Source organism: Dermacentor silvarum, chromosome 1 (genome assembly GCF_013339745.2).
Source record: "Dermacentor silvarum isolate Dsil-2018 chromosome 1, BIME_Dsil_1.4, whole genome shotgun sequence".
Lineage (NCBI taxonomy): Eukaryota > Metazoa > Arthropoda > Arachnida > Ixodida > Ixodidae > Dermacentor > Dermacentor silvarum.
In genome coordinates, this window is record NC_051154.1 from 33,252,554 (window position 1) to 33,273,359 (window position 20,806).

At 44.4% G+C, this 20,806-nt stretch overlaps 2 protein-coding genes across 2 annotated transcripts in view; one reads left to right on the forward strand and one right to left on the reverse strand.

The window, feature by feature from the left end:
* Positions 1-5,474, reverse strand: part of LOC119459416 (lateral signaling target protein 2 homolog) — a 52,256-nt gene extending 46,782 nt beyond the window's left edge. Inside the window, exon 1 of the mRNA XM_037721207.2 lies at positions 5,240-5,474. Coding sequence (XP_037577135.1) covers positions 5,240-5,275 — 36 coding nt within the window. The 5' untranslated portion in view covers positions 5,276-5,474. The remainder of the gene's footprint in view (positions 1-5,239) is intronic.
* Positions 5,475-6,070: 596 nt separating this feature from the next.
* The window catches only part of LOC119459455 (ribonuclease H2 subunit A-like), a 42,632-nt gene continuing 27,896 nt past the window's right edge, over positions 6,071-20,806 (forward strand). The window contains exons 1-5 of the mRNA XM_049666379.1: positions 6,071-6,259; positions 10,986-11,057; positions 11,132-11,255; positions 12,340-12,427; positions 16,240-16,377. Coding sequence (XP_049522336.1) covers positions 6,133-6,259; positions 10,986-11,057; positions 11,132-11,255; positions 12,340-12,427; positions 16,240-16,377 — 549 coding nt within the window. The 5' untranslated portion in view covers positions 6,071-6,132. The remainder of the gene's footprint in view (positions 6,260-10,985; positions 11,058-11,131; positions 11,256-12,339; positions 12,428-16,239; positions 16,378-20,806) is intronic.

Sequence of the window (20,806 nt, forward strand, 5' to 3'; positions counted from 1 at the left end):
GGCGCTGCACCATGGACCCGTCTCGTGTGGCCGCGAGCGGTCGAGCGTCGGATGTGCGACAGAAGCAAGTACGTGCGCGCGATGTATCGGCGCGCCCGCGGCGTTTTGTCGTCAGCCGAATGTCGCTCGCGGCTAATCTGTATAGCCGCCGCGCCTGCGCGCGGTAGCTGGTCAGTCGCGCAAATAAGATCAAGCGATTGAGGGAGTGAAATTCGCGGTGGCCAACACCATCACACAGAGAGTGAATCACGAGGACAACTTTTAATGTCGGGACTCAATGTCAGACGCGGACGTACAGTCGGTAAGCAAAATAGTTTTCGCGTTCGGCCCACTGCGGTGGCTCAGTGGCCATGTCAGTCTGAGCACGAAGTGGCGGGTTCGATTCCCGGCTGCATATAGCACTTGCATTCCGCTAGAGGTGCAATGGCAAATAAAAAGAAAAAAAAAATAAGAAAGAGAGAATAAGCGCTCCGTGCTCTTGGTGGGCGTCATAAGCTCCAGGTGGTCGAAAATGAGCACTCCAGTACGTATTCTCTAATTTGCCCGTAAGCTTCTCCGAGACGTTAAACCACGTAATTTTGTTCCTTTTTATTTATTAGTATTTTTTGTATTTAAGAACGTCAGCAGCCATGAAGCAAACCTCGTAACATTTCAGTTGTATCACGCCGTGTTAAGACGCATTCCAACGCCTTCCTAACGGTTTCGTTTAAGAGAGAAAAAAAAAAAAAAAAAAGAAACGATGATAAAGTGCACGCTATTATACGACGTAACACTGGTTCCTAAACACGAAGAAAAGCATCGAGGTTACGTTGTGACCATTCTCATATTGTAATCTCATGCCTTGCATTATCCCTGTCAGCTTTATAACCCTGAGAGCAAATGCATTGTAAACCAACCTTGCTAGCCTTGCATATTCTATTGCGCTTTTGGCTGTAGGCTTGGCCACGCAGTCCGCATGCTTTCAAGCCGGACATACACCAGACAGGGCGATTGCGTGACGCACAACACGTGTAGCATGTACGAATGTTAAAATGTCAAAATGTGCGAAGAGTACAGATAGCCACGCCTCTGCTAGAAAGAATCTTTTTATTTATATTTTGCGAGATCGGGAAGCTCCGAACTTCATTTTTAGTGTAACTGTAGTGTAAATACGAAGAAAAACAAATCTCCACGCTCGTAAAGAACGTAACTTGTACAAATATTTACGACATAGACTGGAGGAGGGATGCGCCCGACTGTTTTGGCCACTTGGGATTTTGCAGGTCTTGGAGGACTGGAGGGCTACATACGTGCAGCGCGCGGAATAGCTCTGTGGCTGGCTCTGCCTTGGCATTTAAATTTCTCCGCTCGGGGAACATGTTCAGGGTCGTTGGCGAAGCGACGAAGAGTATCTCCCACCCAAGACGTAGGGCTAACCGCCAAAGTGCGAACGGAAAACGTGCAATCACAGCCGCTAGTCCGAAATAACGCGCGCCAGCCACGAAATCGTCCACGCGCACTGCACCTACACGAGACGACGGCGTTCAGCGGAGCCAGACGAGCCCGGGGTGGGGCGGGTCGTGGAGAAAAGCAGCGAACGTTCCCGGAACGCTGGCAGAGCGGCGAGACGCGCCTTCGCGGTAATCGCGCGGGAACTTCCCACAAGCGTCCACTCATCCCGCCAGTCAACAGCGGCCTAAGCGACGCCGACCACGCAGTTTGCTCGCGTGAGCAATGTCGCCCCCTTGTCTCCGCTCCCTGCAACAGGAGAGGCATCGAGCCGATGTCGCTCCCAACGCTTCCGCAAATGACACACGACGCGGAATTCGCTCGTTCCACTGCAGAGAGTATGTTTTCAAAATCATACACGGCTGGGAGATAACAGGAGACTCGACCGTCGCCCACGCTCGACGCGATCAAAACGTTCGCGACGACAGGAGAGCCACTGATTGCTGAAGGCGGGCGCCGACTTGGCTGCTCTCTCCCACCACCGACGCCGCGTCGTACAATGACTTTTGACGTTCGCTGAAAACGCATTTCACGGGCGAAGTCAATGTAAAATGTGCACTCGCGGTAGGAGCGCGGACGTGGTTCCGTGACGCACACAATTTTTACGCGCCTCGCTGAGTGCAGCAATCGCAACAGCTGTATGACTGTTGGAGAACGCCCTATTTGCAAAAGAACTTGCTTAGTTCGTATCATGAGTCATGTGCGCCTCTTCGCGATATTCTTTCACACTCTGAAACAATAAGATATGCAGAGCACATTTTACTTTAACATATCTTGAAGTGGTGGCGACATCGGCTGGATGTCTCTGCTGTTACAACGAGCGGAGACTAAGAGCGACGTTGCGACATTAGCACAACGCCGTGAAGAACAAACATATAAAGATTTGTATAAAGATTGGGTTTAACGTCCGGAAACTGCACAGCGGGTTTAGAGGGACGCCGTAGTGGAGGGCTCCGGATCAACTTCGACCACCCGAGGTTCTTTAACGTGTACCCAAAGCACGGTACACGAACGCGTTTGCATTCCGCACCCATCGGGGTGCGGTCGCAGCGGCGGGAATCGAACCCACGCCCTCGTGTTGAGCAGCAAAACTCCACAGCCACTGAGCCATTGCAGTGCGTCCTCATAAACATTAGACACAGACGGGCAAAAGCAGAAAGGCGTTCAGTTCTTCTCTGGTTCTGTCTGTCTTCGCACAGCAGTTTTATCTTTCTATGCATGAGACAAGTAGTTTGCAAAGACGTGGATAAGAAAGTCGAGTGTTCTCCAGTAAAGCCGAAACTATCAGCAACGTAATCCTAATCTCCAAGCCTTGGCACCCTCAGAGGACGCCCCTCAGTACTTCCTGAAAAACTGCGATGTCTAGACCAAGCGACGATAAAAGCAACAACGTGGCCAGATTGAAACACGGCAACGGCCCTCAGGCACCGAACGCCCTCGCACTGGCGATGGGCCCAGGCTGCTAACAACGGCCTCGCATGTAGGATACGGAGAACAGTCACCTTTCAAGGGAGGCCCCGAAGTAGTCACACCACCACAACGAACTCAGTGAGACGCGTGCTGCGACGAATGTCCCGACGGCGAGCGCAGTGCCACATGGGCAAGGTTCACCATGTAGCTGCCACCGACCTCTTTTCAACTGCTTCAGTGCGTCTTTGAATGCTTCCGCCCACCAAGGCCGCGTGTGAGGCCCCACGCGCTTGGTGGCGGGAAGCAGACATGACATGGTCGAGCCAGAAGGCCGATCTATGCGAAGCACACATGGGCGCCGGTGCCTCCTGTCATCTGCGGTGCTTATACTAATTGAGTGTTTTAGTTGAGCGTTAGGAATCGCTCGAGACAAGTCGCCTGATCGTTTGTCCAAAAGGACTTGTTGCCGGGCTAGTTGGCGCGGTTTGCTATGCATTCATCTTAACGGCGCGAAAAGCAGATGCCATGCAGTGAACACGAACACGCGCTTGTGTGTGTCGTGTTCTCTGTGTGGGGTCTGTGTTCTCGCGCCGTCAGAACGATAGTTGGTCACTATTCATTTACACGCGTAAGTTGGAACATAGGAGGATATGGGTTTAACAGCCTGGCTTGCGTAACTGGGCAATTCTGCATTACGACAGAGTCACAAAGACGGCAGATGAACTCTGCGCGGCAAGCCATCTGAGCTCCAGTTACCAATCGTCAGCGCAGAGCGAATTGATTGACCGGAGCAAGCGCGGACATGCACTGTCGAGGTTTGAGGATTATATATATATATATATATATATATATATATATATATATTGCCTGCGGCAGAAAGTAAAATGTTTATTCAACTAGATTGCTCGGGGAGGGAGACATTACTTGCACACTAAATCACGTAACATGATTGACTGATTTTAACAAAATTTCACCAATTAAGTATTTAACCTATTTACGGTACACATCCTAATTTACAAATAATAGCCGGTGAGTTCCCAAGAAACTGCCCACTTGGAACGAATTCTGAGGATGGCACCGGATGTATACGGTACAATCAGCGGTAATGTAGTATTGAAATCGATGAAATACGCGTGAATTACAATCCAGTGCCATCTGCGAAATAAAATAAATAAAGACTCCAATCCACGACGCGCTTTCGTCGTCATGAGAAGCGGGACAGGGCGCAATCATCGACCCCCAAAGTTTCCTCGCGACCACTTCCTCAAAAACACGGAAGGCAACGAACGGCCGGCTCGCTTTTTTGTCACGTCGTACCCACACCTCCGATGGGCGACACCGCGCACTAATACGATGAAGTCATCTTGGTGTCAAGAATATAACAATTTTCAAACACTTCAAACCACTCCTCGGTGCCTCACGCAGTTCTTAAATATACGGCACAACAAAAAGCTAGCCGAGTATCTTGACGCCGTCGCTCATCGGTGTCAACAGAAACGGGATTGTCAAAATATTGATAAAGTGCTCCGTGAAATCTCTGCTTTGATTTTTGATTAAAAAAAAAAGACAAGAACATTACCATATAAGAAAATTACGCGGAATCGACAATCGTAATTAAGTAGCAAGATAATTTTAATGGTCGTAAAATATTTATAGCCGGAACAACAGCTACGTAGTAGCCATCCCGACTAACGAAATAACAGCTAAGCATTGCGAACTATGCTTCATAAATTGCGCGTGAACTCAGTTAATGGCAGGGGCAACTTGGACACTCTTTGCTCCACCTCGGTTTCCGCGCATAACATTAGCTGCATCAGCAAACCGTGTGAATATAAAGACACTCAAAAATAAGGACACTCACATTGCACTGGCATATCACACAGGCCGACGCGGGCTCACTTTCTGGATATCACGGCCCAGCGATTTGAATATACCCCTGCTTAAGAGATTGCGAAAGCTAATGGGTCTGATGACGCATGCGGCACAGCCGACAGACAATGCCCGCTCTAATTGCACTAAAGCAGATGTAATGTGCTTATGGATGGACAAATTATTCACACAGCATGCTAACGATCGTGGGCGACCAGTCCTGGGGCTGAACCGCGCGCTTCAGCAGACGCGTTTGACTGCAGTTTAGGACGATACTAAAAGTTCCTGAAATAAACAACACGCCAAGTTAATCACCCTAGTTGTGTGGCTTTGTTTGAATAAAGTTTGAGAGTTGAACATTGTGAAAAACGACGGCGCACCACGTATTGAAAGATCATGAGGGACAGACGCGGATGGTAAGCAACTGCTGCAGACGATAAAGTCCATCAGGCATTAAGCCTAAATAGCTCACCTTTGGTCTGTAGAACCATTTTCTCAGGGAGTTCATCGTGCGGCTCGGTGCGTCTTGCTGATCTGCCTTTACTCAGTCCGCCAACGTTTTGCAAACCATAATAGCTATTAGCCCAGCCAACAGCAACTAGAGAACCGGCTCGAAACCGTCGCGACTTTCAGTCACGCCCGCACTCGACCGAAGCCCCTTCAGTTTGCGCAGCTTGCTCGCGGAACGGGACGCACAGCACGGGACGCGAGCAAGAAAACAACGCATGCGCGAAATGCGATGTTCTTTCTACTTAACTTCCGGCTCCGTTTTCAAGACGGATGTGCGAAAGCATGACGCTATTAGGCATATGGCATTAACATTGAACGCATTGAGCATAAACATAATAATTGCAAGCACACTTCTTGTTTGTTAGGTTGACACTAAATTGTAAAGTTTTTTGAAGCGAACTTGGCTTTATCTTCGAATTTAGGTTAGTGCGTCTCGAGTTCCACTGAAAAACGAACGGCAACAATGCAGTGCTCTAAAAACATGGCCTTTGAGATTATAAAGTCGCCACCCGGCCGCACACGGCAGCGCAGAGCTGATCGTTGCAATCTCAAAGGCCATGCAAACTTGAAGTGTTTTGCTCTGTCTAATAAAAAAAAAATTAACTTACACACCAATTTCACTATCGTGACAGAGAAACGAAACTACATGGTAAAAAAAGCGCAAAAATAACGGCAACACAAGACAGAAAATATACAGATTGCTGCTGTTATTCTTGCGCTACTTTTACCATGAAGAAGTGTCTCATGGTGGCTTCAACAAGGGTCAGCATAATCCAATCCAATCTGATCTGTAACGCGTTTATTGAAAAGGCGGGCTGCTTCAGTCGTTTTCGTCGTCAGACTGCCCTTGTCAGCATGAATTTAGATACGTTTAATAAAAATAATAGCAGAAATGCTATAATTAAGTCAGTTGTGCCGGATATAACAAAATCGGAGCCTTGTATGCTGGGCGTGGACGAGGCTGGAAGAGGACCTGTTTTAGGTACAATGCATGGATGTTTACTTTTGTTGCCCTACGCATGGTCTACATAGCATTGAATCCTCAGTTGGAATTAGAGACCCAGAAACCTTTCATCAAGTGATTCGCTGATGGACGTTCGATCATACTGTAGCTACCGTCAGTCGCGGCAAACTCAGAATTTTGCGTCCTACAGTACATGCTTTGAATATGAAACAATGATTCTCGACATATCACGAATATGTTGAAACATTCAGCAAAAAGAAAAAAAAAAAAAAAGGGGGGGGGGGTTAAAAAAAGAACAATTATTTTAACTTATTGTTAACGAAGAGACACACTGCTAACGATATACAGCATGTGTGTCAGGCGAGTATTAGAATTTTGGTGTGTTCGGTTCTCTGCAGGTGCCACTTATAATATTCGTCCCCTTGTTTTAATAGAATGGGATGAACTCGACCGTTTGTCTTGGCCTGCCCAAATTCGTAGTGAACACTGTACTGTACCTGGAAGCGCGAGTGCCTTCCTTAATGGCTAGGTTTCGACTACTAACAGTCCAGACCTTTCTGTAACTGCATGAATCTCATTTTAGAAGACAAGAGACAGTGGTCAGCACACTTTTTTTTAAATGTTAATTGGCCCAGTTTGCATACGCCACAGGTGGTTATTGCGCAGGCACTACTTGAGCTCTTGAATGTTACTCTGTGAGATAACTCTAGCGAATTCTACTACCATCCTTCTAGAAATTATTTTTAATAACATCTACCCAAATAATGCAACATTTTTATCTTCACGAATTCTGAATGACTTGCTGGATGATCACTTGAGGCATATTCAGACCGATGCTATAATAACGACAGATGCTTCTCCGAGCAATGAAAAGGCAGGTGTAGAAATTTTTTCACATTCGCTAGATTGGTCCTGTTCGATTAAACTACCTGATTTTACTCCTATCTATCCAGCAGAATTCTTAGCTGTAGTTTTAGCACTGCGCAGATTGAACCCCTCTCGTTCATCAGTAGCTCTTATCATCGACTCACTCTCTCAATGTTCATCGCCCACAACGTGTAGAGACAAAATTTTTGCAAGCATTATATCTGTTGGCTCCGTCTCATTTACGTTTCCTTCGTTTGATTTGGGTGCCTGGGCATAACGGTTTGCCTTTGAGTAAGTGTGCTGACTCATTGGCAAAGGCTTCCCTGGGTGGCCCTTTAGTTTCTGCTGCTCCCTATATCACTTCCTCTAGGTTTCGGAGATTGACAAAGATGAATGAGTTGTATAAACCTAACCTGGCCTTGCATTCTGACTATCACCACCTGCTATTCCCCTGGAGCTGTAAATTCTGCCCAACACGCAATTTAGAGGTTACATTAACGAGGCTACGCTGCCACATCTTTACACTAAATTTTTATATACACAAGGCTGGTTCGGCCGCACCTCCTTTGTGTATACAGTGCGATGAACCGGAAACAATTGACCACTTTCTCCTTGCTTGCCGATGATTTTTCTCAGTAAGAAGAAGGTTACTCGAGGTCCCTGTACACAAGCTTGGCCTCAGCATGAATGTCCCCGTCCTGCTTTCGTTTGGAGCTTCCACGTTGGGGTACAGCCACCAGAATGTTTGCACAGTGATGAAAGACTTATTCTTGACACCAATCGACTGCCGTCCTAAAACAGTAAACTTATGATAATTATGTATCTATTTTTCGATTCACTTCAGCATGATGACTGTTCCACTTTGAACACTGAGCAGATTGTCTTTCCCCAGTTTTTTTTTTTTCCTAAACTTCTTTCACCCATTTTCTGCAAACCGCCAAATTCTTGGCCGATTCCCCACGGTCGGTGTGTGCCACTTGTTCAGAGGAACAACAACAACTTCGTTCTAGATGCACCGCTGAATTACTGACAAAGCCAACTTTAAATGACTTTGCTACGGGACTGCATAGCAAGTACGTTATGGGTAATCTCTGTAATGTGTTTGTTGACCTGCATCAATACTCTAAAAACTTTAATCTTTGTGTCGTTGGAATCTTTTAATCTTTGTGTTTATAGAATATTGTGTTATAGACTTATAATAGGTGTACCTTTTGTTTTTCCAGATTTTGTTAAAGAAGTTAGAGTGGCAGCTATTTGGCAGATAATTTTTTCCACTTTCTTTTTTTAGTTAAAGTTTTCTTCATGAAAGTTGGTATGTTATAAAATTATGGTGCCCATCAGTACTGGTTGCATGAAAACATTTAGCTCAAATGCTATGTGCGTGCTGAAATGGCTGAGATGAATAAAAATTCGGCATACATTTAAGACTGCTTACGTGTGAAAATGTGAAAGGGTTATACCGTTTGTAGACCTCGGAACGTCATCAACGCACACATTTTATACACTCATGACGTGGCGCCACCTCCTCTGCACCGTCACGTGCGCTGCTCTATGATGCACGCACTAGGCACACCTTTAGTAAGCCAGAACCGTGGAGTAGCTGTTGCTTTAGGGAAGTGTGCTTGTCTCGCACCCCAGAGGCCGGGGTCAATTCCCACCCAGACCGAAATGTACCACATTTTATTTTCAATGCCACTAATTTACTTTGTTTACAGGAACCTCCCTGAAGGTGACATCAATCCGCGCATTTTTTGATGTTTTTACTCTTTGCGGCGTCGGCCATTTTTCGCCACGGCGCAGTTTCACCAAAAGCACCGCCAACATAGACACCTAAGGCTTTCGCCTTAAGAGCAGTCGCTGTTACAGGTTGACCTGGCCTAGCAGAATTTATTGCTTCACATGATTGTTTCTTTTTTTATATAATTTAGGCTGTCGTGTTTACGTGAATCTGTATGATAAGTGCAAGTTAACTTGTTCATCACTGATGATTTTGACGAGAGTTAAAGGGAAACTGAAGTGGTGTTTAATGTTGCAAACCATCATGTTATGGCTTACGGTGAAAATGGTTCAGAAAACACTTTCTGCTACTGAGTGTGAGGTTGTAGGTTCAATTCCCAGCTGCAGCAGCTGCATGTCAAAGGGGATGGAATGCAAAAACGTTGGTGCACCAAGATACTGCGGCCTGCTAAAAAAGCCCAGACAATCAAAATTAAGCTGGTTCACTCCGCTATTGCTTTTCTCTTCTACTGCAAAACAGTAGCCTAGACATAGGATCCCATCAGCAAATTTATTATCTGAGGTGTGCTTATAGTATTATTTTTGGTCTTGTTCATATGCATGTTTGCACAATGGAGTGCATTTAAAATACTTGTGTGCCCTATGATGTGTGTGAAAGTAGTAGTGATAGCGTTATTGCAAAATAGCCACAAAAGATTCCAAACTAAGATTTGGAATTTGCTCCAGTTTGTTTCAATATCTTGTCAAGACTTTCTGCAGCTATATGCAGTTGGTACATTTATAAGCAGTTGGTAGGAGCATTCGGCTCTACTCCCTTAAACCATGGCCCGTCAGACGAAGGCCATGCTGCTGGTATGTACTGGCTGTTTTTACGCAAGTAGTGTGGAACTAAGCATGGGCTAAAATTAAGGCACTGAAGCCTTTTCTAAAAGCTTATCTTCAGGACAATAAAGATGCAGAAAGTCCCCAGTAGCAGCTTTCTTTTGACATGCAATGACCGAGGCAATAAAATGTTGAATAAAAAAGTAACCAAGTGTTACGCGTTTGTAGTACGTGAAGGCGAAAGCCTGCCAGCTATGGAAGATGGCGATGAATACGTAAGCTGTGGCACAAGCACGAGGGGCAGTATGGGAACACTGGCATGATCAGCGGCATCAGAGCCAGCTGTGGAAGAAGACGAACGCGTGAGCAGTGGCACGAGCATGTCTCTGACCACGGGACATGTGCAGTCAGGCACGCATTAGGCACACCTTTAGTAAGCCAGAATCGTGTAGCAGCCGTGGCTTCAGGGAAGCGTTCTCGTCTCGCACTGCGGTGGCCCGGGTTCGATTCCCAGCCAAACCAAAATGTACCAAACTTTCTTTTCAAAACCAGTGATTTAATTTGTTTACAGGAACCTTCCTGAAAAATGTGACGTCAATCCGAGCATTTGTTGACGTGTTTTTACTCTTTGTGGCGTCGGCTGTTTTTCGTCATGGCGCAGTTTCGCCAAGGTCACCGCAACGGCACTGCCAACATAAACACTTAAGGCTTTCGCCTTAAAATATAGCTATCCTCAGTTGCGTCATCGAACCTGTGCCTTTACCAACACTGCCAACACTACTAACAGACTGACATGGACTTCCCTCTGTCAGTGCTGTGAATGTCAATTAACAAACTGAGTTAATGACTTGCCTGAAATTTGTGTGTGTGTGTGTGTGTTTCTTAGCACATGTAGTTATTTAGTCCTTGCAGCATTTGTAATGGTGCTGTTATGCTGTATAAAGACAGGAGTTTTTGGCAGATGTGAATAGTTCCTTCATCTTTCACTTTCTTTCCTGCTCTCTAGTTTTCTCAAACAAACAAGTGCCATTATTAGACAATTTGCAATTGGGTAAGTGAGGTTACCTTAAACATGAAAGTGCTATGTTAACATAACTTTTTTTTTTTTACTATTCTCACTAAACTACAACATAAAAGTTAATTATGAAGCACTAGAGCGGGGTAGGCAAGCATGTGCGCAAAAGATGTATTGTTTCTGAATGTTGTATTTCTTCTAACTTTTTTTTTATTTGTGGAAGAGCATAGCTGTGATCATGAATTGTTTTCATGCAAAGAGGGGCTCAACCCTTTTTTTTCCTTTTTGACACGTTTATTACAGGCCCCATGGTCTATGGAATTGCTTACTGCCCACTTTCAGCAGAAAGTCAGCTGAAAGAACTTGGATTTGCTGGTGAGGTGTCCCCAAACGAGCAGTCCAGGACTCCTGCATACACATACCATTTCCTCTTGTTATTGCCTCACCAGATTCTAAAACTCTTACTGAGGAGAAGAGGGAAGAGCTTCTGAGTTCTGTGGAGAAGTCTTCATTTCTTGGCTTTATGGTGGAAGTCATACCTCCCTCTGTCATCAGTGGCCACATGCTTGATGTGTGAGTGCATATTTGGCAAATCAAAATCTACCAAACAAGCATCTGTGCACATGCGCACAACACAAACAGTATTGGGCTGGAATAATGCAGTTCTTATATTCCATTGCTATTTCAAAGCACTTAATATTACCCTTGGCCTCAGTAGCTATGTTATTAGCACCAGGGAATTATGTTAAGTGGTCGTTGCCACGTTGTCAGAAATTGCTTGCTACTTTGCTTATTTTGCTGATTGGTAATGAATTGCTTGGTGATACTATGACGAATTCAACCAATTATTTAGTGTAGTGTAGAAAATTTGGCAGATGCCATTAGCATTCAGTTCTGCAAAAGCATATCTTTTGCTGCTTCCTTTCTTCTGTTATTTGTGTTGCAGAGTGACATGTACACTGTAGGTGACATCATTGACAGCTTTCCTGAGGGCTGAATTCTGTTTTTATGCAAAGTGCCTTGCACTAGATCTTTTATCCTAAAAGCATTCTAACATACTCTTTTCTAGGGTTGTAATATTGCTACTGACTGACACTGATTGTCTGTGCTTAATTCTGAAAGCAGTGCTTGTGAACAAACCAGATTGGGTACAAACGTTATGGCAGTATTGCAGATCATAAATTAATCGATTTGGTAAGTGTGTTAAGCATAATGACTGACAATACACTCTATAAAAATTTACACGCTGATAATGCGCATGCTGTTCCTGACCTGCAAATATCAGGTACGCAGCATTAAAGGAAAGGTACGCAAGATAGGTGTCGATTATTATTTGGGGACAAGACCAGCTCCAAAAATTGCAGTCTTTGTTAGATTGTAGTGGACAGCTTTTGCTCGAGGAGGGAGCCGGTTGCTCTTTCTCAATTTCCTTCACAACAAGCTTTCCACTTTATGGTCTCAAGCTAACGTTTGTGAAAGACACTGCTTGGGCAGAACATTTCTAGCATGCTTTTTGAAGGCAGAAGTCCACTTGTAAGGAGAATGCATCCTGTACCTCTTTTTTCACTTGTGATTACTTGTTCTGATGCATGCAGTAGTTTATACAGGAGGACTATTTCCACAGCAAATGGATGTAATTCTTGCTTTTTTATGGTAGGACAAAGTACAGTTTGAATGCAATCAGCCATGACTCTGCGATTGGTCTCATTCAGCAAGCTCTGGATGACGGTGTGCAAGTAGCGCAAGTAAGCACTTGCTCTTTCCTGTGTTCTATGTGGGAAAAATGCTTCATGTTGTAGCATATTGCCAGTAGAATGACATGCAACACATTCAATTATGTTTACTGGTGCATACTGCTGATTATGAGAATGTTCTGTTATTTGGGTTCACTAAGGTGCTAAAATATATTGAGAAACTGGTCTAGGAGCCTTGTGTTGTCACGCATTCACTGAGTAGTACATACTGGGGTTATTTTTCCACATATTTTACTTTATTAGTAGGGAATTTATTGTGTTTAGTTTGTCAGTACTGTAGCTTCCTGAAAAGTCACCTTCCAGGCAGCACCAATATTCAAAATTATGTCCTCAAATTATGAGGCGAAATACATTTATGTTCTAGTTAACATTTATCAGCATTGTGAAAAACTACATTACTGATAAGTAACAGGAACATCAATGCATCTCAGCACGGATTTTATGGGTGTATTACTCAAAAATGGATCTAACCACATGGTTCCTGCTAAAGAAATTGGACTTCATTTCTGGTCGGCTTCAATTCTGAATTAGGACACGTGCCTTTAATGGAATAATTATAAAGTTTACTTGTGAAACTTTGTGGATTAACTATCATGTCACCAACTTTTACACGTTTCAGAAAAAAGTAAGTGATTACAATTACTTCAATAAAAAATGTCATTGATTACAGTTATCAATTACTGCCCCAGGAAAATAACTCTGCCTTTACAAAAATAATTGATTACTTTTATGTTACTTTCATTCCAACTTTTATTAACATTACAAGAATACAGCAAGCATACAAAATGAGCAGGCCTGGCTCTTTCAGTGGATCGTTGCAGCCCTTCACACATTGTTCAAATTCACTAACCATTGTTTTTCAAAATTTTCATCACTCATCTTCCCTCATTTTCTTCTGAAGACATCAACAGCGATACTGAAAACTCGCTCGATGTGCCTGCGCGGGGGAAGGAATGGTGGTTGTAATGTATGAACGCTTCATGCACCAGATTGTGATAGCATAATGCCGTAATGCTTGCCATCTGGATCCTTCATGAAGCGTAGCGTTTCATTGTTGGAGCATGGAGAAGACGCTCGTGTTAGGGAAAAGCTGAAAAAATCGTCCACAGGTGATTTGCTGGAAAGAACTTGCAAAGTGGCCATTGGTGTGAAGTCATAGCAACACCGGTTCGTTGGCCAACATCTGGTGAAACTTTTACTGGCCTTCTCCACTCGTTAGCTGTTTAGACTTAAACCGAAGAATTGTAAGGGACGCCAGCAGAAGTTCATGTTCCTTGGAAAGGTGGCTAAATCTGTAATGTAATTGAAAATGTAACTGCCTATCATTCAGCCCTCAAAATACTGTTTGTGTTGCAATTGCAAAATAAGTGTAGGTGAGTCATGTATCATGCAGACAGAGAGGAACGTGTATGCTTAAGTGCCAAAAACTTGTCTATAGGAGAGAAGTAGTAAATTGCTCTAACCGAAGAATTGAGTAGCAACTCTTGCTGCCTATGGATGCCCCTTAAAAGTGCCTCTAAATGAGATGTGCAAAACTAGTTTGCCTATCAAAACAAGCGCATCCACGAGGCTGCCGCATTTTATGACCATGGGTGTCCTACTGTAGTTCCTGCCAAATACACAAGCTAAAAGCTGTGTCTCCTGTTACAGCTTGTCCCAGCAATAAAGTAACTGGTTACATGTAATTGGTTAAACCACGTAAAAAGTAATAATTACAGTATTGCCAATTAATTACACATAATTAGTTGCATACAAGTGTGCATCTCACTGAAATTGTAGTGCAAGTAATGTTAACCTGTCCAGGTAAACCAGCTGATATGAAATATTTGCGGTACGTGCCTTACGAGATTTCACTGCGGACGCAATTGTTCTCTAGGTCTCCCGTACACTCATCGCTCAACATGGCTCAGCACAGGGCAGCGCACATATAATGAGTTGGCATGTAGGTATAGCCATCTGTACTACCGCTACAAGTGCACCGGTCACAGGCGCTGTTCTCTACAAAATTACGCAACGAAACAACAATTGCAACCAAAAAATTCTACTGAAACAATCGACGATGAATGGTAATTTAAGCGAATAGATGAATGCTTCTAGAAAGCTATTCACTTTATCAAAGGAATAATGCGCTTAAAGGTGTATATTTGTTGCAGTTAGGAAATTTAGGTAGCGTTTATTGTTTCATCGTGTAATTTCGTAGCGGACCAGAGGCATTAACCAGTACATCTGTAGCTGTACTGGAGCCCTCTTCTGCAGCCGCCACAGGCGGAGAAGGCGACATGAGAAGGGCTGTTTTTCCCGAGCGCTTGTTAGCAGAATATAAACCTTCAGACGCTGCAAAGCTGTCATGCGATTGCACGTGCCGGTAGGCTAGGCTATTACTTCACACATGCAACTCTGTTGTAGAGGATGTTATGAAACCATGTCTATGACGAAGCCGAGTTATACCTTCCCATTGTTGCTCATTGCACACTTTCACAACCTCCATTAGAGTGCTGAAAGTTCAATGAAATTAAACAAAATGTTATTTTTTTTTCATTGCAAATGCCATATCTAGAACTCATTAGTTTGTGAGAAGTGTGTTTGCATCTAAGATTCTTTAATTTGATATAATTAGTGTAGGCATTCAGCAACGAACGCCAACAGCATGTGTCTTTTGCATCGACACCTTTGTATCAACGGTGAAAGTCCAACCAACGACCACAAAAACAGGTGTAAGAGCCTAAGAAAACTATTTGCTTTAATATCACTGCAACAGATATATGCTGTCAAGTGCATCATTCCTTTTATAAACCAAATTGACTCCTTTGGCTCTTTCATCTGTTTTCCTACTTGGACTTTCTCTGCTAAAGGCACTTGTTCTCGCACAACCGTGTCGTGGGACGCGTTCGTCACCAAATGCCAAGTATTTTTTTAGGCGTATGTGCTGTCGTGCAAGAGCTTTGTGGCATCTGAAGGTCTAGATGTTGCGGTCGGTGGTAGCTCTGTGCTGCGTTTCTCTGCCTACTGGGCTGATGGTTGCAAGGCGCATTTGTGAAAGTCTGCTGCACGTCTCTTGTTGAGATGCGCCGAAATGTACTCTGCTTCCATGAGTAATACACATTTTAATGCCAAATACTAGCAAACCTATTTGTGATTAATTAGACTGTCCTAAGGCATTCAGTGGCTGCAGCTTCTGCAGTAATCCAGTTTGGTTCAGAAATGAAATAGTCCTAAATTTTTATTTTGTCTGTGTCCATGCACACAAAAATAATCGCCATGTGTATATTTTCATGTTGGGGGGGGGGGGGGGGGGGGTGGAGACACAATTGTGCACATTGCCCCAGAAGAAAGAATGTGTACTTAATATCTGTAGAATCTCACTGGCATAGCCTGGTATCTGCTTTGGACATTAATCACAACCCTGTATTTCTGTGCGTGGAAAAACAGAGTGCGTGGGCGCAGGTGACAGCCATTTGCCCATTTTGCACTTAGTACAGTCTAAGAGGCACAAAAGCAGTTGTGAGCTTCTGGCACAAGATCATCCATGTTTCTCTGTTTTGGCAGCAGGCCTGTGGATTGGGATTTTCATAAAACGTGATCGTATCTCACAGTGGCCCAGCCGAAATGGCTCTATATAAAGCCCAAGTCTGGCCCACACCCTGCCAGCTTTTGTTAGGCGTTTGCTTTTGAGTATAGCATAATTCAAACTGCAAGTTTTCTGTGTTGCTGATGGCGTGCTACTCTAGAATGTATCAGCACCCTAGGAGCTTTTGCATTTAGTTTTTATTTTTATTTTTTCATACTGACTTTTCTTTTTCCAGGTGTACGTGGACACAGTGGGCCCGCCCGAAAAGTATCAAGAAAAGCTACAGGCACTTTTTCCTGATATAAAAGTCACGGTGGCCAAAAAGGCAGATTCTACATATCCCATTGTTAGCGCAGCTAGTATTTGTGCCAAGGTGAGACACTAATTACTACACCTTTTTTTTTTTTTTTTTGTTATCTGTGGTATTTTGGAAAGTATACTGTGCACCAGAATGAAAGGGAACAGTTAATCTGTGTTCAAACAGCGATTCCTCTAAATATGTAAGTGAGAACCTCACTCACTGCTATTTGCTGTATACATAGTTGTGATGAAGAATCCCCCACATGGAACTTTTTCTTTTGGTGAGCAACAAGAAGGAAAATTAAAAGATTTAAATGTAAATCTGGTGTTCCCTGTCAAATTGGCATACCGTGTACGTCACATGCAGCATACCAGATTACTTTTTTCTTCCATGATCCAGCTATTCCGTTTGTTGGTGCAATTTCCCATAAATAACTGCAGGAGCCTCTGTGTTCTAAAATATATTTATAGTGTTACAGGGTTTAGAAGTTCTCATCACGAACAAGTAACATTCATTTACTGTTCATCATTGCAGGCATTATTTTAGATGCAGAAGGGAAAATGCATTGTTGCCCCCTTATCTGAATGGGCATTGCAGATTACCTTGTAAAGCACGGAGGTTTGTTAGATTGAAAGCATTCTGCAAAATCATGAAAGCATAGAATTCACATTATGCATAAAATATGCTGGTTTATAGTTACATGTGCAAGGTTTAGTGGGGGCATCTCTATGCACATATTTTAGTTTGCCAAAAGTTCATGCATTCTTAACTCTCTTGCGCACTAGGAAACTAGAAATGAAAAACAGTGCACCCAAAGGTTTTTCATTATAATGGATATGTGCCATCTTAATTTAGCCCAACAACAAACTCTCCACCAAGAAACTGTATGAGGATGTCTAACAGCTCGCTCGATGTTGGCAGTGGGGATTTGGCAATGTCCGCATAGTCGGTGGTTTCTGATTCCTTGACTGCGCTGCCAATATGTCATGTTCTTTGTTGGAGATATCCAACCAACAAACGCTTAAAGATATGCATCCAGAAACTCAGTTTCAGTGGTGTAATAAAAGAGATGACCTTGCACAACACATATTCACTTTTTGTATAAAATATACGTCTGTGACTTCATGCATTGTTGTGTCATTATGCCGTGACAGTAGTATAGTGGAATCTCGTTGATATGATCTTCACGGGAACCGTAAAATGAAGCGTATCTTCCGAAAGTCGTATCATCCAACGTATTATCCAACCAAGTCATATTATCGGGAAAAGAAAAAAAAAATTATATCATCCCGAAAAACATATTACCCAGAATCGTATCAACGAGGTTCCACTGTACTTTTGCATTGGACAACGATGAAGTACAATGGCAACATCTACAGTGCAAAGTTAAGTTGAGGGATGGCTGGCTTTTCAATGAAACATTATGAAACCTGAGGCGGTCATTCTATAAATGGCCAGTCTCACTGATGTAGCACACTCCCACACTTCGCTAATCTGTCCCAATGCTGTACCTTGCAAAAGGCCAAATATAAGCTGTCAGTTGATTGTAAGAGCTTGGGCTGTTGCCATCTTTCGCATTCGAATATGGGCAGAATGCAAGAACGCTCATCTACCATGCATTGAGTACATGTTTAAGAACCCCAGGTGGCGAAAATTCATCCGGAGCCCCTCACTGCGGCTTGTCTCATAATTAAATCGTGGTTTTGGCCCATAATAACCCAGAATTTTATTTCTTGTCGCCTTCTATGTTGTGCATTATTTTTATAGTGCGTTTCGTTTATCATGTTTGGCATCTATACTCTACTGCACTGGCACACACATCTGTGTGCAGCAATGGGTTATCTGGGTAAAAGCATTGTTGGTTGTAACCTGGCAGTGTGCTGATCAGGCATGCACACACATTCGAGGACAAGTGATGTCAATGTAGTGACAAGGCATGCAACCTGTAAGTTTATTTCCATTACCTGTAACTTCCCTTCTCTCCCAGAAAACCTTCCTCTTCACGTCTCTTCATTGGCAGTTGGTAGCTCTTGTATGCTGCCACAAGCACTGTTGCATACAGCACTACTTATGTTGGAGTAACCAAACGTGAAATGATATGCTAGTGGACGACGCGGCTACTCACTACCTTTCCCGTGCTCATGTGCACCTTTTGGCACCTCACAAATGGCAAGCCGAACTACAGAAGGGCTAGCCTAGATAAGGGGATGCTCATTTATGACAAAGGACATGTTTAACAGAGTTCATGATGGCAAGAACAAGATGAAACTGATCTCTCCTAGTTAAAAGTTGTTGAGCTGTATGTGATTAAAGTCAGTGGCTGCTAGCTGTTCATTCGTGAGGGGCAATTCAATGTGCCTATATTTGTGAAAAATTAATGTTGTTGTGATGACATGCCATAGAGGCCTGCTGCAAGCACACAGCTGCTGTCCTTGCATCTCCTTTGAGGAAGTGTGTGCAACTTGACAACTTTTATCATTCATTGCTGCACATCTTTAAACAGATAGGGAATTTGAGCTGTTTTGCCTATATACTAGAATTGTGTTGAGCCACTGTAAGTGCATTGTATTTTCTGCTTCTGAGAAAAATAGCATTTCTTGTTCAAATCCAGTTTTAATTCCAAAGCATTTGCTGTTTCACGGCGAGATAAGATAAACTGCATCTTAATTTATTGTAAAATACAGTGGAATCTCGATGATACGATCACGGCTAATACGAATTTCCGGATGATACGAATTTTTTTGTGGTCCCGGCTGAGCCTCATTACTTTGCAACGTGCTAGAGAACGGTTGTTACGAATCGATTTTCAACCCGCGTCAGTTGATACGAATAAACGCCGCCCCACCGACGGCCGCGAAAGAGAACAGCGCGCAGTCATGGGCTTTCTCCCTTTCTCTTTTGGTGCGGAGGCGCGGATGCGGCGCCGGGCAGCGCGGAGGCCGCAACTGGGCGCGAAGAGTTTGACGCGGTGGCACTTTTCTTGCTTTTGCGCGCGGCCGCAGCAGCGAGCGAAGGTTCGTGCGGTCTATCGCTTCAACGGAAACTGAGGGGTGTAAGCACAGCGCATACAAAGGTCAGAGCCGTGTGGAGATCGCTTTCAAGATACGGTGCGCGCGACAACCCCGACAGCCGGCACAGGCGCAAAGTACAAGAACGCATTTGTTGGCAGAGTAGAAGCCGCCCCCTCCCTCCTTCCCTCCCTCCTGCGCTGCCTTCCCTCTTTGCGCCTTTCGGTGGGAGATTGCGTCGCCAGTTGCCCTTGCGCCCGGTTGCAAGATACGCATTTGGTGCCCCGCAGCACAGCGTCGCCCCCCCCCGCCCCCTCCCCCCCTCCCTCCCATACCCCCCCCCCCCCGCCGGCCTTTCGCGCGACGGAAGCAGGATCGGGCTCGACTGGCGCACCCGGCCGTGACGGACTTCGAAGTCGCGTTTGCTCTCCCCTGTGTGTTCGCTCTCTGTGCGTGAAGGCGCGCTTTCACTCGCACATACGGCGCGCGGTGACGATTTTATCGCCCTTGGACTCATGCTCCACGTCTCATGCTCCTCCTCCGCATCGCCTTCGTTGATCTCCTCTCCCGTCGGTGGGCGCACCTCGTTGAGAAGCGTGCTCGCTACCGCCCTTGTCGGCGAGATTTTCCAGCGGAAGCCGCATTATAACCGGTATTTCGTCTCACGTGGCTGCACTGTAAGCGGTATGCGTATACATGGAGTTCTATGGGAGGGTAAACGGGAGTCGGAAAAGGCCACGTTGTAGCCAGTTCTGCACTATAAACAGTTACGTTATAAGTGATCTATACTGTAAATGCTTTTTACGTGCGCGTGCCAGAGTGAGTTCACCTCCGACTCTTTAATTTAGCTAGTTTTAATTGTGTTTCGATGAAACGAATTTCGGCTATTACGAATATTTTTCGTGACCCCGTGAGATTCGTATCATCGAGATTTCACTGTAGCTAGTTACTCACGTGCTTTCCTAAACAGTGACATTTTATGCAAGATTTGTTTGCCTTGGAAGAAAGCTTCACATTACAGGAAGAGTAACTTGAAAGTGCTGTCCTTTTTTTTTGTGGTTTGTGTACATAGGACCGGACAAGAGCATTGACTGATTACACTTAGTCTGGAACACTCTACTATAGGTTGACGATTATGTGAATAGACCCCGTGGATGGAGCTAATTACTGTATGTTGTTGCTGATGATTGTTGTATTATGATTGAAGTTTCTAGAAGTGCAGATGTAGATGCGTTTAAAGAGCTATTAGCATAACCAACGACACTGTTGATGACTGTTTCGTCTTTGTGGAATTAGCCAGCGTTGCATGTGACAGCAACAGCAGGACAGACACATACCGTGTTCACAAAGAAGTTTTCTGCATAAGTGCACAGGCTGGGCACTTTTGCCATGTTTGCACAACTATATTAGCATAGCCTGTAATATAAATACATCAGTCTCAACCTTGTAGAAGGAGGCACTACGGCCACAGCCCAGTACAGGATAAATGAAAA